The sequence below is a fragment of the Pogoniulus pusillus genome, chromosome 36, assembly GCF_015220805.1.
Source record: "Pogoniulus pusillus isolate bPogPus1 chromosome 36, bPogPus1.pri, whole genome shotgun sequence".
Classification (NCBI taxonomy): Eukaryota; Metazoa; Chordata; class Aves; order Piciformes; family Lybiidae; genus Pogoniulus; species Pogoniulus pusillus.
The window spans coordinates 4,411,313-4,437,185 of NC_087299.1; the positions used below are offsets into that span (position 1 = coordinate 4,411,313).

At 52.1% G+C, this 25,873-nt stretch overlaps 1 protein-coding gene and 1 long non-coding RNA gene across 13 annotated transcripts in view; both read right to left on the reverse strand.

The window, feature by feature from the left end:
- CAMTA1 (calmodulin binding transcription activator 1) overlaps positions 1 to 25,873 on the reverse strand; it is a 260,782-nt gene that overhangs the window by 216,218 nt on the left and 18,691 nt on the right. For all 12 annotated transcript variants that reach the window (XR_010308514.1, XM_064171818.1, XM_064171817.1 and 9 more), the window contains one exon: positions 18,190 to 18,308. Coding sequence is in view for 11 of the 12 variants with exons in the window: in XM_064171818.1 (XP_064027888.1) it covers positions 18,190 to 18,308 (119 nt within the window). In the remaining variant the exon portion in view is untranslated. The remainder of the gene's footprint in view (positions 1 to 18,189; positions 18,309 to 25,873) is intronic.
- LOC135190542 (uncharacterized) lies at positions 4,924 to 5,640 on the reverse strand. Its single transcript, XR_010308561.1, has 2 exons — positions 5,456 to 5,640; positions 4,924 to 5,240 (listed from the first exon to the last, which is right to left on the reverse strand). It is a non-coding gene; the product is annotated as an uncharacterized LOC135190542 (long non-coding RNA).

A 25,873-nucleotide genomic window follows, 5' to 3' on the forward strand; every position in this document is an offset into this window, starting at 1 on the left:
GCTGCTGCACTAATGCAGGCTCTGTCTCTCCTGACCTTGCTGCAAACTGCAGTTGCCTCTGAGACTGGATCAGCTGTGCCATGCACCATGATGGGCAGCACCACAACTAGCGGCACCACGAGAGGCATTACTGCTGCTGCCCCACCACTGCAGGGTATGGACAGGGACATCCAGCTGGGGCAGGCAGCCCACAGAGCCTGGGGGAATTGTTAATTGGAACTTGAAGAGTTTGGAGTTTCCTGATGGAGCAGGAGGTAGCCAGGATCTAGCAGCCCGGGCAGCGAAGGCAGTGAGTGGAACACGGCTCTGTGGTGGTTCAGCTGTACCCACAGAGCTTGTCCACTCCACGGCCACCCCAGCTGGGCACCCCTCCAGGTCAGCATATTGCCTTCAAACTCCAGAGCATGCCAGCAGCTGCAGCAGCGAGGCTGGAGCATGCAGGGCTGTGGTGCTGAATGACAATTAAACACATCTCCATCATCTGTCAGTTTTTACTGCAGGTGCTGCTGTAATCAATCGGAGCTTGACTCCTTTGTCAGCTAGCAGTGAACGAGTTTGGATGCCAAATCCCAGGGGATGAATTCGGAGTCACTTGGCCTTGCCCAGGGGAGGAGCTGCCTCTGGCAGGCCACGCGGGTAGCTCACACCTGATTGCTGCCATAATCCGTGCATTATTGGTGGCACACCTGACTGCTGCCGTGCTTCCACCCGCTCCCACGGGCTGTGGCCAATGCCAACCCCTGCACCCATGTTCCGTGCTGCTCTGCAGCCCTCCCAGTGCATCACTAGCTCCTCTTGACTTCCTGCATCTGCCCAGCACCTCAGTGCCCACAACCCACTCAGGATATTTGGACTTTGGCCAAGGGAAAAAGGCAGACAGATTTTGCAAAGGATTTTACTCAGAGCAACTGCAACTTGGAAAATCAAACATGTAGGTTAAAATGCTGACAAGGCAGCTTCTAAATCCAAGGTGCCAGAGCAAAGCAAGTTCAACCTTCACTGTCTGTGCAAACACCTCACTGAGGAGATTCAGACCTGTTGTACACTGAAGAGAAAGGCAAAGCCAAAACAGCACAGGAGCAGCTTAGTGAGTACTTAGAGCCTAGGGCTCTGATGCTGGGAGGCAGCCAGGGTAAGGAGGCAGGGATTTCCTAGAATGCCTCAGAAAGGGGAGAATAAACCCCCTGCATTCACTCAGCAAAGTCTTTCCCTTCTCTTCCAAAGAAGCTACTTCCCTGAGCCCTGCTGCTGCCAAGGCCAACAGGCTCCTGCTGCAGACATCTCCTGCCCCAGATTTCCCTGGACATTATTTTCACAGCTTATTAGTCTATTTAGCATATTGTGTGCCTAAGCTCTTCTGTTTATTTTTCATCTGAGATGGCAGGAGGAGAAGATCCTATAGAATACATAAGGGTGCTATTGACTCTGTGTGAAGGAACAGCAGTTGGAGGTCACAGAGGTGACACACACGACACAGCTGATCGCTCCAATTTCCTAGGAAGCAGATGTTGCCTGGTAACTAAAGCTGACCAGAACTAGGCCTGGTTACTCTAGGGCAAAGCTTCCCTGGGAGGCAGAATGTCTCACTGCACAAAGCCAAAGTCCCAGGCTGTTTGCAGGAGACTCTGGCCAGTTTCAGACAGGCACAGATGCAGGGAGGGCTCGGTTTGATTCTGTCACCAAGAAAGGGAAGCTCCATCCTTCCACAGTGCCAGTTAGGTCAGCCTGGAGGTGATCCAGCTCACCAAAGGATTTTGGTGATGCCATTTCAGGTGAGTGCCAAACACATGGGATAAGATGGAGCATCCTCTGCCAAACAGCTTCCACCCATTATCTGACAGCTCAAATCTCTCATAGGACAAGCAGGCAATGCGATGCCACCCGGGCAGCAGTCAACACCTCAGGACTGGCACATGGATCCCAGCTGCCAAGGTTAAAGCAGTGGATTCTTGTGGATTTAAACCCCCATAGTATTGCAGCTCCACCAGTTCATCTCATTGCAGGAGAATCTGAGCCCCCTGCTCTGTGCAGCAGAATTAGATTTAATCCTCTCACCAGTTTCAGAGGTCGTCCCAAAGACAAGGCTCTGCTTTGGCTGTAATCCTCCATTTCAAAAGTTTATTAAAAACAAGTGAACAGCAACAGAGGGAAGCAGGGTGGGGGCAGAGGGGAAGCATGAGGCCAGCCTAGCCTGCAGCTCCCTGGGGTAGGGATTCTTTTACTCATAAATGATCAACTCACCCTTAATTTGTTTGACATACCCCAGCTGAAGGAAACGTGTGGGAAATGCTCGTGAATTGGCCCTGCCCAGCAGAAGCATCTGGAATAAGTACGAAGTGTACAGAAGGAATAACCTCTTCTGCCTAAGCCAGCTGAAAGAAAAGTCTGCCCCAGCTCAGAGGAGCTTTCTCTCCTACTTTTCATCAGCCTGTCCAACCACGCTGGATGAACCCATCTCGTTCACCCAGGATTAGAGGGCACAGCTTCGTTCTGTTTGGCTGCAAGCTCCAGGGCTCGCTGGTGGGCAGCCACACGAGCCTGTGGGCACGGATGACACCACGGGTTAAGTGCCAGCACCCCACCGTACACGGGAGGCACGGGAACAGCCCCAGGACGTTAGTCGGTTACTGCTCGCTCGACCCTGCGGAGCACGGCGGTGCCGCGGCACGTCGGCTCCGGAGCACGCTGGTGTCAGAGCACGTCGGTGTCGGAGCAGAGCACGGTGGCGTTCCCGGGGTGATGGCTCGCAGCTCCGCCGCTTTCCCTCCGCCGCCCACCCGCGCGGGCAGCGTGGGCGCTGCCAGCCCCAGCGCGGCCTGTGCCGCGCCGCTGCCCGGAGCTGCTCCGTTCGCTGTCCTTGCCGGAGCGCAGCTTCGGCTCCGCGGGACTCGCCGCTCTCCGCACTCGGCTCTTCCTGCGCGATCCGCACGTTCGGTGCCTTCACAGCACCCTCCTGTGGGGATTCCGCGTCCGTACAGAGCCGGGGGCAGCTGGAAACGGGGCGCGAAGGAACCCTCCTCATCTTCCTCCCGCTCCGGCGAGCACCGCCAGCCACCCCCCGCCTTTGCCACTGCTCCGCTGTGCCAGGCTGCCCTCCGGCACACGCTGCGTCCTGGCTGCTGTGCGGGGCCGGGGTTATGAGGCGATGCCAAACGTGCCACCGCCACCAGCTGAGCCCGGCGCAAGCCAGGGAACGCGGGGGCCACGCCAGCAGCGCTCCCGGCTCCGTGTGCGTGGCACCAACCACCCAAGGCGTTTGTCTCTAAGTCGGTGAGTCACAGAGCTGAGCAATGACAGGTGAGTCACAACTAAATAAATAAAATAGGGCTCAAGCAGGTTCGTCTGCAGCAGCCACTGCCAAAGCCACCACCTCGACTGCTTCACCGGGGCTGGCGACTGCGCAAAGGTGGGGCACGGTGATGGTTCAGGTCTGCTCTCAGGAGCAGAGAAATCTCCACTCAGCAGCACCTGATCTGGACATCACTGACACTGTGGCACGTCTGTCGGTTTGCATGGGGACACTGCATTTTCATTCAGATGGCAATAATTTTTATCAGCTTCAACGGCTTTCTGCAGCACTTTGCCACTGCGGTGTAAACCAGAGAGCTCATCAGCTTCTCCAGCAGGAACACCGAGCCAGTCTGTAATTGTTACACTACTGAACGCTGACAGGCTAGAAAAAAGTTTGCAGGTTCCTTACAGCAAGGATTTACAGCACTCAGTGCTGCTGAGACGCAGAAATCCCACAGCCAGCACAGACCTGCCCACCATAAAATCAGAGCTGAGAACTTCTCACATCTCAATTATTGATCATCCTCTAGGGTATGTAGTGAATCCTAGAATGGCTTCAGGTGGAGGGGACCTCAAAGACCACTCAGTTCCAACCCCCTGCCATGGGCGGGGACACCCCCAGCTAGACCACAGTGCTCAAAGCCTCCTCTGGTCTGGTCTTAGACACTTCCAGGGATGAAGCAACCACAGCTTCTCTGGGCAGCCCATTCCAGTGTCTCACCACTCTCACAGTAAAGTATTTCTTCCTAACGTCCAATCTAAATCTCCCCTGCCCTGGTTTCAAACCATTGGTCCTTATCCTGTCACCACAGATCTTTATAAAATGTCCCTCTCCATGGGACTCATCACACAAGACCTGCAGTGCACATGGATCAACTCACTCATGCAGCATGCAGCAAGAACATCTGAAATCCATCCAGCAGAACCCAGAAAGGCAGACCGAGCCATGGCATAACAGAGCAGGCAGGAACTGCAGCAAGAGAACCAAGAACACAACTTTGGCTGCTACTGTGCCATGAAATGTGTGCCTGGGGAAGGCTGGCATTGGGTAGGAGCCTCTTAACGTTGACAAAAGCAAGGCATTACTCATTATTGCTACTGTCAGAGACTTCAGGCACATCCTAGCAGCAGCAGCAATGTTGTCAGGATGACAAGACTCCACTGCTACCTCAAAGACCACTTGTTCTTCCTGCACTTCCCAGCCTTGCTCAGTGGGCATCAAGGTCAGCTCTTCCAAAGGAACCCTGGAAGCCACGAGACAGGGCACAGATCGGCCCCAACCTAACTGGTGTCCCAAAGGGCACCGTTCCAAATCTTCTTCCTTCTACACATCTCCAAGAGGAAAAGTGAATGCCAGAGCACAGCCACTCATTGCCAACCCACACGTGGATCCAGCTACTGCAAAAGCAACTCCTTGCCTCTCAGCAGCCCAGCACCCTGCTAGTGCAGCAGGACCACCGATGGGGGGGTTAAGAGCCTGCGCTGAGTGGGCACATGGAAGCCCCTCCCAGCACACTGCAGAGCCGCAGGCTGCCCCTCCAGGGCCCTCGCCAAGAGCAGGAGACAGGCAAGTCAAGTTGTGGTGTTTGTTTCAGGCATTCATCACAACAGGAACATCACCCAGATCTAGGCTAGGTCCAAGTAATAATCACTGTAATTAGCACTTCATTCATATAATTACCAGCAGACCCCATAACATTTTACAATGGAGGTAATTACCCAATTTTTACAGCTGAGGAAACCGATACAGTGCAGGTGAATAACTTAAAAGAAATCATCAGTAAATCTGTGGCACAGCCAGACACTGCAATTATCCTCACTCCCAGCCAAGGCTCTCCCCAACAATCCAGGCTGAATTCACTTCTGTCTTGTGGGAAGGAATCCAGAGAAAACAAACACAAACTGGGATTTCCAATGTCTAGAAGAGCTGAAAAGCAGACAAGCCAAACCTGAAGGAGAAATAAAAACACATTTTTATCACCGAACGTTTTCCCACCCGAGGTCTGCAGCTAAGAGTGGAGGGAAGCCAGAGAACCCCGCGCTCCAGCACACGCAAGAAAGCCACACACGGCGCCCCCACGGCTACAGGAGTTCTAGTCCGGGGGCAGAGTCACAGCGAAGCACAAGCCCGAGCCAGGGAAGGCTGCCCAGCGGCACTGCTCACCTCTCCAGCGACCAAAGACCTTAATGCGTTCAGAGAATGCAAAGATTAAAGCGGAAGCCCTAATTAAATTATTTAAGGACTTTGCAAAACAATATCCAGACAGAGCAGCAAGCAGGGGAGAAGCCAGAGATCCCCCAGCCCCGCAGGAGGAATTCCCCAAGCCAGCAGCAGGGCACCGCGCTCCCGCCGGGCTGAGCCGCACTCCGGCTTCCCTCCCCCGCCCCTCCCGGCACCGCGGCAACAGGATCCTCACCCGGGAGCCACCAGCCCCCAGGCTCACCGTGGGGAAGGCTGCCCCTTTGTTAAGGTTGCCGGGCAGAGGCAGATCCCACACGGAGCGTGTGGAAGGGTTAGCAGCACGTCCTGCTTGCTGTCACCCTGCACCTTGGCCGTTCTGCTGCCAACAGAGAAGCTCAACGTCTGCCTATGCTGCCTGCCGCAGGTGCTACTCAGAGCCCAGACCGAAGCCAGCCCTGTGTGCCTGCTGCCCACGCCTGTCCTGGCACTGGGCAGCACACACGGCTGACGGGATGAAGAAAGCAGACTAGCCCAATCCCACCCTAGCTGAACTGGCCGTGTTCTGAACCTGGCCAGGGTGCCAAGGATGCCCTTTCAACCACTCAGCCTTGTTAAGCTCAGCACACACAGGCACCTGGCAGTACAGACACTGCACATATTTCAAGCTTCAGGCTTGTTTCAGGAGTGGTTGCTACTCATTTTCTGTCCTTGACTAACAGGAAAGCCTCCTAAGCAGGAGCAAACCTCTCAGCAGAGCATTCTCTTAATATTTAAACAGACAAACATTTTGCCCTGCCAATGTTTTGCAGCTTCTGTGTAGTCCTTTTAAGTTTTTGATGAAAACGGTTATTTTGGTTCCTGTTCAGTAAAGAACCACCTCAGAAAAACAGATGAAGCTTTTCATCTCTTGCCATGGAAGGGACAACTGTTGCTGGGATCACCCCCTGTCACCTAGCAGCAAGCCCTGATCTGGGGTAAGGGCAAAGCTCTCACAGGGTTAACGGATCAGCTCTTTACTGCAACAGGATACCGAGCACAAGTCCTGCCCTCCCTGCCCCGGGGGCTCTGCCTCCTCCACCCTCAGCAGCTCTAGCACCCTGGCCGCCCGTGCAGTAGCTAACCAAGCATAATCCACACTCACAAGACCCATTTCTGCGAATCACCACCTGCACCTGACACAAACCCTGGGAAGATGGTATCATAGTGCCCCAAACACCTCGTGGGGTTCACCCAGCTGCCTCCTTATGCAAAGATGCCAGGGAGGGCATGGCAAAATACTCCCTGAAGCAAAAAACTCTGGCCAGCTTTCAACCTCGTGGGGGTTACATTTATGACTCCAGTTCCCATCACTACACACATTTATTCCACTGCCTTCTTCCTCACCAACCCTCTGTGCAGAGGAGGGAGATTCCCTTGGCTTTCCAGATGCCTAAATAAAGGGAGTTTAAAAATTGCTTTCCTAGAAAGTCAAGGCATTCACATCTAGCTGCTGTTGATGTAAAATATGTGTTACCAGGAGGAGAAAAATATTCTTCAAGTTTTCTTGGGCAAAGGAAATAATTTTTTTTCCACCAAGTTTTACAAACCCTGTTCTGGAGAGTGGAGCAATAACAGGAGCTGATTCTGGAGGCTCTTATTTCTCAGGCTGACAGGCAGCATTAACACCCAGGTAAAAGCCAAATCCCAGCTCTCCAAACCAGGCTGGATGCCAGAGTGGGAGCCTTAGACACCAGAACTGTACTTCCAGGCCTAGAGAAACTATTACAGCTAAATCTGACAACAGGAGGAGACAAGGGGAAAACCACCTGAACACTTCAAGACAGGGATGGAGGCTGCCACTGCTCCTCCTGGCTCCTAGCTCTGGCTTAAAGAGCAACATGTCCAGTCCCAGGGAGGAGACACTGGGCAGCAGCACGCTGAGAGTGCTGCTCTGGCTGCTTTGTTACTTGAACAGGGGGCTGCAAGCCCCAGGGAAGGAAGCTGCCAGTGGGAGATCTGGCTGGCTAGGCACAACGATCAGTGCTGCAAGAATTATCTCCACAAGCACAGAAGCTCACTACAAACAGGAGATACTTCCTGACAGAACCTGGTGTGTCCCCACTGCAGGGGTCAAACCTGCTGGAGCTTGAACTTCTAATTCTTGCAGGGTACCTGTGGCTCAAAGAGGCAGCTGGGCCTCAGCTTCACTGCAGTAGGGCTGGCTCCAGCCTCTGCAAGGAAGGTACCAGCAGGAGGCCTTTCAGGTGGGCTGCAGTTTCCTCCAGCAGAGGCCAGAGAGGAGCAGTGACCAAGCAAGGTCACTGGAGCCAGCCTGAGCAGTGTGTGAGCAGCTCACTGCCGTTTTAATCTGTGGTTCTAATGAACGATGTAAAGTTTTATAAGCAGCAACAGGGCTCCAAGAAGACCTAAATCCATTTCAGTGCTCATTTAGCAGCTTCATCTGTGTGCAATTAAAACTTCAGCATTAAATGTTAGAGAAGAAAATAATGAGACACTTAAAAAATAATCTGTACTTCAGTGGGCTGTGCTCAGTGGATTTCACACCATCGTTTACCAGACAGAAATAGAATCTGGCCCAAACCTGTCTCAGATGCCAGTACCCTGCAGGCAGAAAAGTGGAGGGAACTTGGGGCTTTCCCATCCTGGGCATGCAGCACTGGCTCTGGGCACAGCATTGATAACTTTCCTTTGGCTGGGGTGGTGATGTCTAAGCAAACATAAAATGAGCTTCAGCTTTGGTCTTAAGTCTAATCTTTTATTAAAACAGCTCTCAGTTTGAAGCTGCTGGTTAGGAAAAGTTATCTCCAGGACAGGGAATAAAATGTTAATGATAAAGAATATTTCTTGTTCATAAAAGTGTCTTAAATGCTCCCTGATTACTTCAAGCTATTGAGAAGGGGGTGGGAGGTGGGGGGCAGGATGGATGGGGATGGACACAGCAGTGTATGTTTTACTAACCAAAAGAACTGCAGGGGAAATGCAAACTAAAACCAAAAATGTACAGAAATAGCAAAATAAATTAGAGATTAAGTACTGGGTGAAAAAAAAGTAATGCACTATGCAAGAAACATACACACAGTTCAACTTAAAAGAAGCAAAGGCCAATGAGAATTACATACTTTATTTCCTTTAACAAGTGAAATCACTTTTATTCAAGCAAAACCAACATTACATATCCTCATAGGAAAAAAAAAAAGACATTTGGGGAGGTCAAAGAAGGCTACAGTTCAAAAAGGTGAAATGTTACAGCTTGCACACCAAACATAAAAATGAAATGAAATTAAAAAATGAAATGGTTACCAAAGTAATGCAGGTCAAGGGATCAAAGGTGAAGGGTCACACATTATTAAAAAGAAATCCAAAAGGCGTCTGCATCAAGATCTCTGCAAAACAAAGGAGCTTCAGTGAGTAAAAGCAGCACCTCCCGTGGACCCCAGCACAGCTCCCACAGCACACACAGCCCAGGCAGCGCCCGCCGCCGCCCTGCTCCCACTGCACACAGCGTCAGCGCTCCTGGGCTACAGCCCCCTGCAGAGTGGCTTCTCTAAGCCCCTCTCTCCTTCCATCCTACTGCACTGCTTGCTCATCAGCCAAGGTGTGCTCTCACAGCTGGGCTAGCACCAGCCCAGCTCCAGGGCCCAGCTGGTGGCACAGAGCTGCCACTCGGCAGCTTTCGGCCGCTGGGTCAGGGCACCAGTGGCTGGCCAAGCAGCTTTTGGCTCCCGTGTTTCCAGGGCAGCACTGGGTGCTCTTTGTGAAGAGTTTGCTTTACTGCTGGTGACTGTGGGCAGGTGGCAGGCAGTGCCACACGCAGGCTGAACTCCTGACACCGCAGGGCTGCTTCAGAGCTACAATGAAACAGTAATTCAGAGGTGGTTACCCAGACAAAGGCCTCTCCTCCTGGAATTTCAATTACACAGAGGCTATAAAAAGCCTTTGGTCCCCATCTCCGAGCAAGATGCAGCCAATTATCTACACTAAATGTATGCAGCGAGCGTAATATTTACATCAGATAACTTTGGGAGCAGCACCCACCAAGGGCACTGCAGCCCTCTCCATTCCAGCATCTCTCCTCCTGCCTGCCAAGGCCTCAGGTTTGGGCACCCTTTCACGCGGAACAAAACAGCCTCATACTTGAAATCAAGAAACAAATCCTGTCCCATCTGAGGTGTCTCTGTAAGGCAAAGAGGCGACCAGTGACAGCGAATCATCCCCCTCCCAGCTGGGTGCAATGACCTCTGCACCTGGACCTTTCTCCAGCAAGCTCATCCCGGCTCCCCGCACCACCCCTGCTGGGACTTGGCTCCTAGAGCCCGACGGATAAAGTGGGAAGGTCTGGACTGCAACACGCCCCTCAGCAGCAGTGTCTGGAAACCCTCCTGCTGAAGGTGCTGCCACAGGCTGGAGTTAAAGCCAAGTTCTTGCCATGATTTCCAACATTCATCAATCCTGACTGCTGTGAACTCAGCCGAAGTCAGCTCCTCCTCTGGCATTCAGCTGGCTGCTGAGGCTGATTCCAGTCACCTCCATTCCCACCACAGATGTGCAAGACAACCTCAGCTTGCAGAAAAGCTGTTTGGAGACCAAATGACTTAGAAATAATTTGACAAAGACACAGCCTTGCAGTGACTCAGCAGCTAACCATGTCCAGAAGGACCGAACACAAATCACGACCTGGAAGAGCCCACGGCTCAGGAATTCCTCACAGGTGGGAGATGGGCACTGAGTGCCACAGCCACAACGTGAGCCTGAGGCCCCCTGCCCACTTCTCAGGCAGGTTACTGAAAAGTGGGTTTTAAATCACCCGGGACATTTTCGCTGGGACAGGGTCTGCCTCCAGTCACACGTGAGACAGAGCCCCACAGCCCCCCACCAGCACTCCCCTATCTCCTCTGTGCTGCCCACCAGCTGAGCAGCTCCCTGCCCCCTGCACAGCCCACAGCCCTGGCTGCACAGCCGGGCAGAACACATGGATGCACTCAACGACTTTCTTCAGTTCCTCCCCTCCCTGCTCCCACTCTGCCCCTAGCACACCTTGTCCCTGCAGTGATCACTCCTCCAGCACGAACCAGTCTGGTTGCCCTCTCAGTTCTTTCTGTGATGCAAAATCTTCACTTTTCTTGGCACTAATTGTTTGGTCATACCTAACTTCTAGTTTTGCCCTCTGAATCCCCTGATTTTTCTCTTCAGAATGGAACAGACACCCTTGGAAGCAGCAAACACAGGGCCACTTATGAAATGCAATAACCTCAGCTCCCATCCATTGCAACAACTGAGCCTACTCATTTCTGTTTGTATGTGTTAGGCCCTGGCAGAGGCACTTTGACAGACTTTGTAAACTGACTTTGCTGTAACATTTTCCTTGTGAACTGCAGCACGAAGCTCAACTCCTGCAAGGTGCCAGTGAGGACCTCAGTGAGGGCTGGGTAAGGCAGACCCGTGTGTGTGATGCAGCAGGCTCTGCCACTGCTGGTGGTGCTCCTGCAGCTGAGCAGCTGAATTACCATCGAAGCAACGCACTGCCGATCCTCTCACGGGAGAGGAGGGGTTTACACCACTGCTAGCTCCAGCTTCTTAATCATCCCATACCGGGTTGCACCTTCTCTCCTGATACTTCAGAATCACCAGGGACTGCTACAAAGGATGAGCCCCAGCAGGGGATGCAGGTCAGGAAATGCACACCAGGCTCAGCAGCGGGAGGGAATCATGTTCCAGCCTCATCTTCCCACACTTCTACAGCAATCTATGGCACCGTGGGGGTTTAAAACTAACCTTCTAGCTTGGTTCTAAATGATAAACAAGAAATAGGAAAATCCCAAAGATGTTGAGTAGAAAAAAAATAGTAAAAAAGTAAATAAAAGAAGGTATTGGAAACAAAAGGAAACAACAGATAAGTCTCTACCACTCCATTCGCCTGCTGCTCCAGCATACAATCTGCTAAACGAACTGCTCCTTCTCCCTTTTCTCTTCCTGGCTCTGGCTAGTCCCCACGCCAGGCTTGGCTGACCTTGGCTGAGACTCCTGTTATGGCTAAGCAGACAGCAGCAATAGGGCTTGATTTCTCTCTGGGAGGAGAGCTATTCCCTTGCTCCCTTGTCCAAAGTGGTGGGGGAACAATCTGAGGGAGTTTGTGTGATTTCTGAATGGTAAATAACTGTAAGTGTCTGTATTTATTCGCTGTATTTTGTGCTTTTAGATTTCAGCTTGCTTGTAAAGCACAGCTTGATTTTGCTTCCAAACTTTCTGAGCCAGTCTGGTGATTTTATTTTGGGGGTAATTTCAACCCATCACAGGGACTTCTCATTCTGTTAAGTGTGCAACAGACAAAGGATTCAGAGTCCACTCTGGCAGAGAACGGATGCCCAGACACGCCACAGCTGCTGCTCACTGCAGTTATCTACACAAAACCTCTTCAGCAGAGGAACCTGGAGGTGCCCAAAAGGGCAAAACCTCAGAAAGGCTCTTCCACCCAGACCAGCCACTAAGGTCTGCAGGGAGGATTTGTCCTGCACTCAAGAACTGTTCTTGCCCACTCGGTGCAGCACACAGCCAGGACCTGCCTCTGCCTTCCAGCACAAGCATAGGGGCTGCACAGGACTGCTTGCAGCAGACTGAACCAGTCCCATTCCAAAGTAAGTGCTGGAGGCTTCCCCATCTATAAGAACATCCAGAGGTATTCTGATAGCCACAATGAACGTCGAAAAGCCAGGGAAGGAAATCACACAGCTGCAAAATGGCTTGGGATGGAAGGGGCCTTAAGGGATGATCCTCTAGATCCACATCCCTGCCATGGACAGAGATGACTTCCACTGGACCAAGGTGCTCAAACCCCACCAAACAGCTCTGCTCAAACACCATCGGCATTTAGTACTCAGGATCCAGTCTGCTAAAACTCATGATGAAGCCAGGTCTTAATTCAGCCATCATTAAGTATAAAAATGTTAATTAGTTCACTCAAATTCCTTTGGGAAAAAACAGGAGGGCAGCACATTATCCAAACCAAGACATCCTCTCTCTCTGCCATGCTTTCCAGGACTCAGCCTAGTGTCAGGGCTCTGACACATTACCTGCCCACTTGTCACAACCACACAGATGCATGGCAGTGCAGCAAAAGGCAAGCAGAAAGCCAGAGTTTCCTAGGAGGAGGCCAAGGACCCTCACTCTGAGAGCACGAAGAGTGCAGCAGGAACTGCTGCTTTCATTTGACAATGCCAAGAATGGGACCCTCTCAGCTCTGCTCCATCCCTGAGCCTGCCCACAGCCTCTACTAATGATGTAAACAGGACTGAGGAAGCGGAGAGCGGAGCCAGCAGCAGATTCTCTGCTTTATACATTAAGCAAAGCACAGAATTCCATTAATTTCACAACATCAACCCATAATGAAGTGCTTCTGTGACAGAAGGAGTTCCATCCCCTGCACTGCTCAGCCGGAGCTCAGTGGTGCAGGCAGCGAGTGGCCTCCCACGCGTGGCAGACGGCACCGTCAGGTGCGGGCACAGCTTCTCGCTGGCGCCAAGCGGCACCCCGCTTCTGCCTGCAATCACAGGGCTTCTCCAACTCCTCTGAGCACGGTGGCTTTCCCCACACCTCTGCTGCTGCCTCAGAGGGCACCCACACTCTGGAGAGCAGAGCCAGCACCCAGCTCTCCAGCGGGATGCACCTTCTCCAGCTATCACAGCTCACCGGACAGCACCACCAGCAAGACAAGGGGCATGAGCCAACCCCCACCTCTGGAGCCGGCAGATGCTTCGGCTGCTCCAGTGCTTCCAAACACTCTGCCCTCAGCTAGACACTTCCTTTCATCCTCCAAACCTCACATTAGCTTCTCCCACCCCCAGCTCAGCACTACCCCCAGGAGCAGCAGGATATGCCCCACAGGATGATGCCCAGGCTGAACAGTGGCTGCTTCCTCACCACTCCTCCATCAGGGGATCCATCAGGGGGAACAGAAAGCAGCAAATCTCCAACAACGGCACCTGCCAATGCCACTACATTCCATGCTCCGTGACCACGTGGGCAGTTAGTCAACATCAAACATTCTCGTTGCCCTGGGAGATCCCCAGGCCGACGCAGACTGCAAGGACCTTCCAGCTCTGCAAGTGCTCTGCACCAGAGCTCTGGAGGCAGCCAGCCCCTGCCTTTGGGACTCTCTGAGCTGAGTTAGCCCCAGCTGGAGGAAAAGCACACAAGAAAGCACCCAGAGCGACTGACAGGCCTCAGGAAACTGCAGCCAGCCTCTACTTCCCCAGAGAGCTTTGCAGGGCGGGGCACTGGCCTGGCCAGACACCCTCTTCTTGCTCTGCCTGGGGGGTGACACTTGTTGCCACCTGCTTGGTCAGCCCCACGACTCAGTAAGCTCCTCTGGGCAATGAGGTCTTTGCACACCACCGAGCATCACCTCAGCCTGAACGGCGCAAGGGGTCGGCACCGGTCCCGCACTGAACGGGGCCTTGCTGACCTGGCGAGCAGCCCAGGCACACCAAGCCACCACTCCTGCCTTCCCTGCTGCACCACTTCTGGGCCTCTCCCAGCAGTGCCGGGGAACACAGAGCCCTGTCAGAAACAAGGCCCTGGGCAGTGCTTCAGCTGTCCCATGCTGAACTTTTCCTCCTTTCTCACACTCTGCCATTAAGTGTTTATAAGAATGATTAATGACTGTGGCCACCAATGCCACTAATGAAAGGCATCTCAGCTTTAGCTGCATCCTGCTGCTGGCAAAGCACTGTGCACGGACAAGGTTATTCCCACACCCACCAGCGCCACCGAGAGCTCCTACTGGGCACCCGTGGGGAAGCAGCAGGACATCCCCTGTGGCAGTCTCTCTAGATGCCCAAAGTGAGGAGCTGTGCTCGGCCCTGCGACCTTCACCATCTGTTAGGACGAGGCCACTGCTTTGGGAGAGTCCCTCGGGGAGCGGGACCCAAGATCTGTCACTGCCAAAAGCCAGGCTGAGAGTGCATTGGCAAGCACAGCCAGCTCCAGGCAGCACCAGGCTGTGAGGGCTGCCCCATCCACTCACCAAACCCAGCCAGAGCTGTCTTCAACGCTGCAGCAGCTCAAAATGAAGGAGGACTGAAACCAGAGAGCCAGGGACTCCCTCACGTGCACGGAGCGCTGCAGAACGTTCTGGCAATTACCTGATTTATCCCGAGGTGAGGAATGGTGCAAACATCCCTGCTCCAGCCTCCCTCAGAGCAGCACTCAGCTCACAGACTGCCACCAGCAGCTCCCAAATGCAAATCTGTAATTAAACTGCTTGGCTAAACTTGTGAATTTGTATCTCTGCTTAAAAAAAAGGCATCAGAAGGGACACTTCCTGCACAGGAAACATAACCCCACTTCAGCCTGACTTCGGGGCAGCTGGCATCCTGCTGTGGCAATGCATCTCCATCAAACAGTGCAGCCCAGACCACACCAGCTGACAGAGAGCAAACACCTCAGAAACGTGTTCCAAGCAGCTCCAAATGCTCCACTTCTGCTGCTGCTCCAGCACTGCCTTAGTAAGGGCAAAGCCACCCAGGAGCCCTCAGTTCTCACTGGCTGCTGGCCCAGCCCCAGCTGCCTGCTCTCCTCCCGCTGCAGATCAAAGTGCTCAGGAAAGTTATCTGCAGCGTTCCCATGGCCATGCCCTAGCAAAGGAAAGAACCCCAGCTGCCCTCGAACTCCATGCTCACATCCAAGAAATGTGCATCAGCAGAGGAGCCACCAGGCTGGTGCCCAGCACATGCCCTTGGCACTGCCAGCTGTTCCCAGTGGCACCGTTGTGCTTTAGCTCCATTCCCGCAGAGGTGCCAAGGGCCATGCTCAAGGTTCCCTGAAATGGTCACACACAGGCAGGAAAGGCCAGGCTGAAGGGTTTCAGACAGGGTCAAGCTGTCCTCTCATTTCCAAACACAACCCACATCTCATCCTGCTGCAGTTCCAATGGTACTGGTGCTCCGGAGAAGGCTCTGGTGAGACCAGACCCCTGAGGTTTGTCTGAGAGAGGACAGGAGTGAGACAGCTTCAGAGCTGTCACTTACATCCTGACTGGACTGCCTTGGTGCTTGCTTTTGCAGCTTTCAGCAACTCTCCCCGTGGGTGAGGCAGCCGGGGCACAGCACTGACTCCACAAGCTGTGCTGAAGACACCTTTTCCTGCTGCATGTGCAGCTCCTGCCTTCACCAGGTGCATGGACAGAGCACCAAAATGCAACACAACCTTCCCCCCTCAGCCTCCCACTTCCCCCTGGGTCTCACTCCACTTAGGAAGAGCAGCTAAGGTCACTTGGCTTGTTCAGCCTGGAGAAGACAAGGGCAGCTTGTTCAGCTTGGAGAGGAGGAGGCTGAGGGGTTCCCTCATGGCAGCCTACGCCTTCCTCCTGGGGGATACAGTGGCAAGGGGAGGTGCTGATCTCTGTGGTGAGCAACGATAGGCCAGGAGGAAATGGGATGAAGCTGAGTCAGGGCAAGCTCAGGATGGACATTACCAAGGGGTTGCTCAGCTCAGATTGGACATTACCAAGGGGTTGCTCACTGGGAGGGTGGCTGGTCCCTCAGATAGGCTCCCCTCAGCCATGGCACCAGGCCTGGCAGCATTGAGAGAGAGTCTGCACAAAACACTTTTAACTCCCACGGGCTGGTTTCAGGCAGCCCTGAGAGGAGCAAGGAGTTGGACTTGATGGGTCCCTTCCAGCTGAGACATTCTGTGGTTCCAGGACCATCATTCAATTGCCACAAGGTTCGAGTTTTAGAACTTGGACAGAATTAAGTTTCCAAGCTGGGAGGGAAATCAAACATGTAAACAAAGCTGCTTCCTCCCCCAAAAGTAACACACATTTTCCAAGACTTTCATCCATCCATCAAATTCTGCCCTTTTTTTTATGGCATTTTTTCTGATCTAAGAAGGCTAAACCTCTGTGGCCACAAGAAAAGCTCTGCCCTTGAGAGATGAGGGAAAGTGCAGCCATCACCTGGCACAGACCAGCAGACAGCCCTGCCTAGAGCCCACCCCATCTCCCGAGCCAGCTGCTTGTCCCACTGCATGGCTTTGGAGGAGAGACGCACATGGGTGTGACAAAGCTGGCACCGAAAGAGATGGAAGTGGACTGGGTTTGGCTTTCTAAGACCCAGCTGGGGATCTGTGGTCACTAGCACACAACCCACTCAGAATTAAGGTGCCAGGCAAACCACACCAGCCATGTGCTGGCAGGTACCAAACCCCTTTCCACCCTCCCCTCTGCAGAGTGCCTGCAGGCCCTGCAGAAAGCAGGCGGCACTCCAAGGCTCCTCCTGGCATACCACAGCTGGCAGGCAGCTATGCCTGCCCCTGCAGCACACCTATGACCAGTGAAGGTTTTCAGCTGTAAGGTTAACTTTGCCTCCCATGCTCTGTGCCCTGGGAGGATACACACAGCAGACACGGTTCAAAGAGAAGAGCTGAGGGCTCACAGATGTCAGTGTATACACGGCTCTAACCTAGGGACAACAGAAACACCACAGGAAAGAGATATATCAGCCACTGGAAGTTATCACTTTGTGCCCTCTTCCCACCTGTACAAACACTACTGCAGAAGTCCCAACCCACTTTTGCTCCATCTCCATTTCAACTCAAAGGGCCAAAGACAAAACCAGCTACAGAAAAAAGCTACTGCCAGCAGCTCGTCCACAGCCCTGGGCAGTCCTATCACCATGCCCAGAGTGCCAAAAGCACAGACTTGACTTTCAACTTTCAGACAAAAGAAGGGGAAAGGACCCCAGCTTTGCAAAAGAAGTGAACTGACCTATGCCTGGCTGTTTCCAACTTGCCTCTTCCAGCCATTAACCTCACCAGTGTGGTTTCTGGCAGCACACTGAGGTGGTACCACTCATTGATCAGAGGGACAGGAGCAGTCAGCCTGCCACAGGCAGGCACTACCTGGAGCTTTGCAGTAATTTCTCAGCCTTGATGCTTCTGCTATGAAATGATTCCCAGCAACACAGCACAGGCAGTGAACAGCATTGCTGCAAACTGCCGTGGTACTGTGGGCCCTGTCCTGGAGCTCCCAGCCTTGCTGCCCAGAAAGACTAAAGGCAGGGGATCACAGACCTACTGGAATTGTTCCTCTGCTTGGCCTTGCCTTGGGCCCTCAGACACCTGAACCTTAAACACTTCTGCTTCATTTCAAAGAATCTGACTGTGATGCATTAAAAGGAGATAGGCAAATCAGTGCAGAGTCACTAGATTACAGTGCAGAATGTCCACTTCTGGAGGTCCTTAACCAGGTTTCTCAGACAGGAGCAAGCCACTCATTTCTCAGGGCCCTGCTTGGCAGGGAGGAACATGCACTGTTTGTTTGGCTTGGAACTCTTGACACAAGACAAGGAAACATCGTTCAGTCTGGTACCAGCACACCCATCTGATCTGAGCTGATCCTGGACCTGCCAGAAAGGACCCAAGAACATGGTTCAGTCTGGTACCAGCACATCCATCTGATCTGAGCTGATCCTGGACCTGCCAGAAAGGACCCAAGACCTGACTATGAGACAAGTGACAACACCAGCAGCAGCAGTCAGCTTCCACACCTGCCTTCAGGCCTGCTCTGTAGCTCACATCCAACACGTCAGAGGACCTCAGCATTTCAACAGCCAATTCCAGAGGCAGTATCCCATTTGGTAACTGGTATGGCACACTCAGGAAACAGTCCACAAGCACAGTGTCAGAGGGCAGAGGAAGGAGAGAGAAGCTCCATGAGTTACCTCGTTAGTGTTCCAACGGTGCCGCTCCTTCGGGAGGCTTGAACATTTCGGCAGACACTCCAGCAGCTTCTTGGGTAAAAAGATCTTTACATGACTGCCATTGCTGTTCCCATGATCATCTGCAAAGAAGAGGAGACATGTGATGTGCACGCAGCAGCAGAGGTGGCTTCCACCAGGATACTCGAGCCACTGCCAGGCCTGGAACCCCCCCAAGTCCACTTGGCAAACAACAGGCTACATGCCACAGCAAGGAACATGGCTGTCTGCTTCCAAACACAAACTGTTCAGTTCTTGGAGGCTGCGAAGTCTGAGAAGAGCTCTGATGGATTTGTGCACAAGAAGTTGGTGTGTGTGTGCCTAGCTGGGCCTGGTTTAGCTTATTATATCCCTCAGTGACAAACGTTACAAGCACTGGTGACACAGCGCTGGGGAAGCTGCGACCGCAGCAGTGTGACCTGCCGGGGAAGCCATAAATGAAGTTCACACTTGACAGGATTTGCAAGTAAATAAGCACAGAGCCCCAGTACCTGCTATAATTTTGTCAAACTGCAGCAGAAATGCAACTCGAGGTCTATTAGCTCATTTAAAACTAAAAGCACTGCACCTGACTGGACTTTTCCTCCCACAGACAGCTCAGGAATTGAATGGGGCTCCTCAACATGGGAGCAAGACAGAGGGATGGAAACTACACAGCTCAAGCACAGTGGGGGGGTCTCTGAAGCAGCAATTCTGCAGCATCCAACATCAGTGTTTTGCGTGGATTCTGCTCACCAAACAGAAAGGACCCGCAAGGCTCTGAAGTCCACCCACAGCCTGCAGAAGTCCCAGGAGCATTCACTGCATCTCATTTCATAGACTCATAGAATTAACCAGGTTGGAAGAGAGCTCCAAGCTCATCCAGTCCAACCTAGCACCCAGCCCTAGCCAATCAATGAGATCATGGCACTAAGTGCCTCATCCAGTCTTTTCTTGAACACCTCCAGGGACAGCAACTCATTCATTTCACTTCACTGTGTCCCTGTCACCCCTCCACCACCCCTTGAAGAACCAGAGCAGCCAGGAACTGCATCACTGCCCACAGAGGAAGGAAACAGAGCAGCAGGGCTGACACCCCAGCTGCAGCACAGCATCTTTGTTGGTTCCCATTCCAAACCATCTCTGCCTTCTTGCACTGCTCTCAGGCTCTGCAGCGCAGGCACTGAGCAGCAGGGTACAAGGACACCATTCACTGACACTGTACCCCACAGAAGTAATTTACAGTCACTGCCCATTTGGAAGTGTACAGGGAAAGGATATTAACTTTTTCCTTTTGCACATCTCATCATTGGATATCATTAAGCAGATGCCAGCAGCAGGATAAAGCTCCTCTGTAATCACCCAGGGCAGGAGTTCTACCTGAGCCGCATGGGCAGCGGGGAACCTATCCTGCAGCCATCGTGGAGTGCAGACCAGCAGCCAGCCCTGGTGCTGCCAAAGCTTGATTACGCTGCTGGCTGTGTCAGGTTCAACAACCAAAACGCTGTTAAATCAACTGCTCGTGCAAGCACAGCAGATGAGCTTACAAGATAAGCAGCGATGTGGATGATAAACGTGAGCTGCTCTGGAATTTACGAGCGCAGAGTCCTCCCTGGGCTGCTAGGACCTTTCCTATTCGACTGGGCTGACTCGAAGGGGCTGCCAGGCTCCTGCTCCCTCCTGGGTGAGCAAGCAGCCAGACAGTACTGACTCTTGCTGACCTAAGCAACGAGTAAGGAAGAAGGTTCTCTCAACTTGTCCTCTGCACCCCGGCATCGAGCAGCTCAGACAGTCCCTGCTTGGCCACATCTTCTCCCAGCAGATGTTCTGCGTGGCACCCTCGCCGGCGATCCTCCATCCCCTGGCGCTCAAAGCCTCCCAAGCACATGGGTCACAACTCTTGGGGTTATCCACAAAGGCACCAGCCTGCTTAGGACCAAGGAGGCAGGCAGGGCCGCACCAGCAGCCCCCAGCCATTCCCCCCTGCACCTGCAGACCCCCACCCGATGCAGCTGGCACCTACTTAACATTCCCCAGGCTAACTGCACACCGCTTGCACTCCTCATTCAGAACATTGCATTGCACTACATTCAATTCATTAAGGCAGCAAAGTATTTTACAGCAGACATTATTGCTTTTATCAGCCAAACTACATCCCCAGTTACATCTCATCAGCTTATTTTCCATGGGCACATTTTAATTGACATTAATTGTATTACTTTCCCTTACCTCCGTATCAGTCAAGTCCTCTATCATTCATTCCATTATTTTGCAGGGCTGGCAGACCTCTAATTATTCAGCTCGTTTTATTAACTTTCTTCCACTGTCATCAATTATCAGTATTATTAATCCAGAAAGTGCCTATGGATAATAGATCCCCTCAAAATGTTTTGGTAGAAGTTATCAGAACTTGCTGACTCTAAACCTTCCAACTCCTGTTGTAAGCATCTCACACCTCAGTGTCATTGTGGCATTGGAAGGCCACTGTCCCTGTCCTGTAGTGCAACTGCATCTTACCAACACTTCCTTCATTTGTGGTTAGTGATGACCTCTCCTCATGCCCAGACCCTCAGCACAAGGAAAAACAACTTCTGCCTGCCTCAGTCCAACAGGATCTTCCTCAAGGAGCACTCTTGCAGCATGGTCAGAATGACAAGAATCAGACTAGGACAAGTGAATCCTAAATTCAACGACCTTTGTTCCAGGTTTGACCTTGGGAAAGGATGAAGGTGGCCAATCAGCTGTGAGGCTCCAAAGCTTGCCTCAGCCTGCTGGTGTGCACCCACACAGAGGAACAGGTAAAAAGAGAAGCTGGGCACAGGAGGAGTGCTCCTCCAGCCGCACTACCAGTGCTGGCAGACCTCAGTCACCCCGGACCTCTGCTCCACGACTCGGCTTCCTTCATGAAGGGTTTGCCATCAGCAGGTCCCCATGAGATCCATCACCTCACCTCCAAAGCAGCTGCCAAGAGCTCCTGCTCCTCTGAATCGGCCACTGCTTTGCTGCTGATGTTCCTCACAAACAGCATGGCAATGCTCTCAGCCCAAACACCGTAGTCTTCAGGGAAGTGGAGCTAAAAAAACCCTGTTTGTCCTTTGCTTGGAATAAAATCTGTCCTCTCCAGCCAACCTAACGGGCCTGCTAAAGCCAGAGGAAGCCAAAGCTACTGAGCTGGGTGCCTCTGCTCAGCCCGGAGCAGCAGCACTCCACAGGGAGTAGCTCACATTCATTTAGAGCTAAAATCTCCCCCGTAGTTAAAAAAAGGAGCTGCAATTTCACAATGCTTATTGGATTTTACTGTGCAAATCCAGGCCAGGGCTGCACTTGAACTTTCTTCCTCCTATTATTTTTGCTATGGGTGCGACTTCTGACATTGTGCTCTGCAAACCCACCCAGTGTCAACACAAAGTGCTTCTGCAAGCAAAGCTGCGCCTGCACGGGGAGGATTTGCCAGGAAAGCTGTATTGACGTGGGAGTTTTTTTAGTGCAAAGCTGGCCACAGCTCAAAACTGCTTCCCAAGGCATGCAGAGCCAATTCTGGAAGCTACAATAAGGAAGGTGTCTGCTGAAATTCAGTGGCCTGCAGGGGATCCTGTTAGAAATTGGGGTGGGAATCCACAGCTGCAGCTCCACTGGCAAGCTCCAACTTCACTGATCAGCAAAGCAGAAACTTGTGTGACTGAAGAAAGTGCAACTATTATAAAGTTCATGGAAAGTTCCATATTAATTATAGCACATAAACCCTTCGTGGGTTTATGGCTTTCTTCATGCTCCTTGCACTTTATCCTCCCCAGGGATGCAACATGGGCCATAAAACTTTAAAGCGCACAACAGCAAATCACACAGTGAGCCCCTGCTCTGCCTCCCCCTCTCCAAACAACCCCCCCGGCCCCCTTTCTTATTTTCCCCTCTTTAACTGGTTCTTAAATCTTCTCTGATCCAGGAGGGGAATTCAGATCCGCAGAGCACCTGCCCACCACAGCTTGTCAATACAATGTGTAACTGGAGAGCAGGGTGAAGGCTGACTGGTGCTGATCAGGGGCTGATTTGCAGACAGTCCTCTGCTGCAAATAAAGAACCAGCCATAAAATCACAAAGCCAGGCTTTATAAACCCATTATTATCGAGCAGTATCTTAGGCTTGGCCATCTTCTTAACTACCTCCCAAGAGAGGTAAAAGGTGTTTAAGTGTTACAGATAGGAGCTGTCACATAAACCAAACAGCTAAACCCAGGAGGTCATTATCAGCTGCTCAAGTGGAAGGGAGGGCATCAAGTGGTGCTGCTCCCTACACTGTCCACGGCAGAGGCCAGTCAGCACCATCCACAAGTGACACAGGACCCCTTGCGCTGCCAGGAATCACCTGCCCCTGGGAACTGGGCAGCAGTGACTCCTCCCTTCCAGCCAGGGGAGCTCAGCAGCCACTACAGCAACAGCCAGAGGTGCCAGATGCAGCACCCTGCCCTTGCAGGGCTGGTGCTCTGCCTCCTCGGCTGCTCCTAAAGCAACGCTCCCTGTAAGTCACTCCTCCGGAGAGGATGAAGTCACAAACATTCAAGTCAAGGTACCTGCATTTACTCTGAAGAATATTCATTTTTTTACATATTGGTACCGATTTGGCTCTGCCAAGGCCCTGGGCTAGGGGTGGGGGTACCAAGTCCACCTGAAGTCCTCCTCTCTTGCACCTGCTGCCCTCTGGATACAGACACAAGCAGTAACTTCAGCCTGTCAACAATAAATGCAAGGGACTGCCCCTGATCCAAACACGTGAGGCACTGGCATGCCACCCCCCAGAGTTAAACTTGGTTCCTGGCATTTTTCAATCAGTAAACAAGTGGCAGTTTAAGCACAACCAGCAGCTTTGGGTCTGTTTGCTAGAAATATTTGGACGATTACAGTTGTAAATCTCTTGGCAAGAGAAGAAGATTTCTAAATATCAATAGAGGGTGGCTAAGATAAGACAAGCAGGTCCAGCTCCCCAGTGCTGCTTTTCCAGCAAGATTTCACAGGATGCCAGCACCCAGCTCCTTCACCATGAAGGATGCTGAAGGATGCCAGCAGCCCCAGGAGCAATCTAGAGCTGAGGGAGGATGGAAGGGAAGAGCAGACAGAAGAGGACAACACACAGACCAGTACAGGTGCAGCTGTACCGCTGCTGCCTGTGGGGAAATGGGAAGAGGAAAACCAGAGGATTAAGAGGAAAACCATGGGATGAAAAGGGAATAATGGAATGGCCTCAAGCATGATTGACTCACTCTAGGAAGTTATTGAACCTTGCCCAGGTTCTTGGAACATCTGTGATGCTGTGACAACCTCTCCAAACCATCCCAAACCCATAAGAAATCCAAACACAGCTGAAGCTCTCTTGCCCCTTTCACCATCCCCCTTCTCCTCACCACCAACATACCACTTGCAAGCTACTTTATCCTTCCACATAGAAGAAACTTTCCTGATATAAATGAACTTAATTTAAACATCACCACTACACAAAACTGCCCAAGGTGTGTTTGGGGGCAGAGAGCACAGCCCTTGAGGACAGTGCCTGTGCCCTGCTTAGAGTCCTCTGTCTTGCACAGGCAGCTGTTTAGTTTTGGCACCACGTTTATTACTGCGCTCAGCACTGGGGAGGCTGCTTCCCTAGCCAACACCACTGGCTCCTCTGTTTCACAGGCTCCTCATTTCTTCTCCCCTCTTTGGCAGCAGTCTGGAGTACCCCATTAACCACAGGAGAACTTGGACCAGTCCAGGAGGTGCCCAGGAGCAGTTCCTTTTACAGCGATCTTTAGGAGCACTACCACAGTGCAGTCACTTTGACCTCTCCCTGTAGCTCCTAAGCATGTTCACAGGTGACTTCCACAGGGTGACTTTTGGGCATGACAAGTGCAACAGAGGCCACTGCTCGCTGTCTCCAGCAACCCTCTCAGTTCAGACCTGTTATCAGCTCCTTCATCCCTTGGTTCTCACTAAAACTACATCATCAAATTCAACTACAACAAAACCAAGCAGGGATCAATTTCATTAGCCAAGCCTAGCAAAACAAAACCATTTATACAGCTCTCAATACTCCAAACCTTCTCAACACCACACCTGCCAGAAGCCTGAAGGATTGGCCAAGGCTGGGTACACGACCCACCCTGGCAGCCACTAGCCATGGAGGAATTTTCACTTGGGTTTTTTTTAAACACCATGACCAGTTTGAGTTTGGAAACCAATCCAGAGAACTGACAAGGAAGATCTACACACCTTGAAGAGGCAACAAGAACACAAGGACACTGCTCACCAGCCCCAGTGATACTGGGAGTCTGCTCTTGCTCACCCAGTGCTGGAACTGCTGCTGCACCTTCAGCACCATCTCAGACAAAGGGCAGGTGCTGCACATCTCAAAAATAGGAGTTAAGACAGAAGCCAGCACCTGCAAACACTTTCACCTTCCACAATTCATAGAGCTTACACCAAGATGGGCACAGCACAGGACAGGGGGGCACAGGAAGGCAAAAATGGGGCACAAAGGGGGCACAAAGATAGGGGAAGAACTAAAAGACAACTCAGCAAGGTGTAGTAGAGGAAGCCAAAAAACATGGAGGATTCTGCTGGAAGCCCTGCACTGATTACCCAGCACTGTATCCCACCATGCTCTCCCCCAGCCTCGTTCCATCTGTGGGAAGGTTTGAGCTTGTGGGATTTTTTTTCACTCCTGCAGATGTATTTGGTTTGTTGAAGCAGAGAGAGAAGGGACACTAAACCAGGAAGGTCACATTCCAGCTCCCTCTTTCTGAAGGCTGCCGAGACAGAGGTTGGAGAGCTGCTCCCCTTTCCTCTTCTAACACAGACCAATGCAAGCAAGACTTGGACTGGACATTTGAGAAGAACCACCATTAAAAAATACCAGTAACAAAGCCAGCACCAAGTCCTGAAAGACATTTTAATAACATTTGTTTTAACCTTACTTGTACAGAATCCTAACTGCTTCCCAATGCAGGAGACTGAGTTACAACATCTGCAGGAAACCTTCCTCCAGAAGAAGCTTTAAAAGCCCACACACAGAAACCAAGAATCCCTTGAGCCAAAGTCTTTGGGAAATTTATTAACAAGAAGAGACATGGAGCTGGATTAAGATCCTAGAGCTTTAAACAAGCCCCATGCCCCACATCAGGAACCCTGCATGTGAAACAGCTACACCAGCAGAGGTGCTCAGAGAAATGGAGCTCAGAACAGCTCTCACTGCTGGGAAGGCTGCTGGAGTCCTCTCTCTGAAGCTGTCCTGCTGGCCCGCAGCCTTCCCAGGGGGTTTATGAACTTCACCAGAAGGCATTTTGCTTCTGGTAACAGACATTCTGGTGGAATCCCAACTGCTGCAATTCAGCAAAACCGTGGGGCAAGGAGTGGCCTGAACCGAGTGCCAGAGCCACCCGTGTGCCGCCACCACCGAGTCCTGCTGGCGAGCACAGCACAGAAGTGTGGCAGGATCCCACCGGGCAGGCTCCCAGCAGCCCAGGTCTGTCTGAGCAGTAAACGTTACGCAACGCTCTGCGGAGGGAGGTAAATATCGGCTGTTTAACAACCAAACACCGCAGGTCTGTTTCCTAAACTACTTTGTGGCCCAAACAGTGCCTCAGCACACCCTAAAAGCTGAAGTCTCAACTTTATTCTTGGTCAGGATCAACACCAAC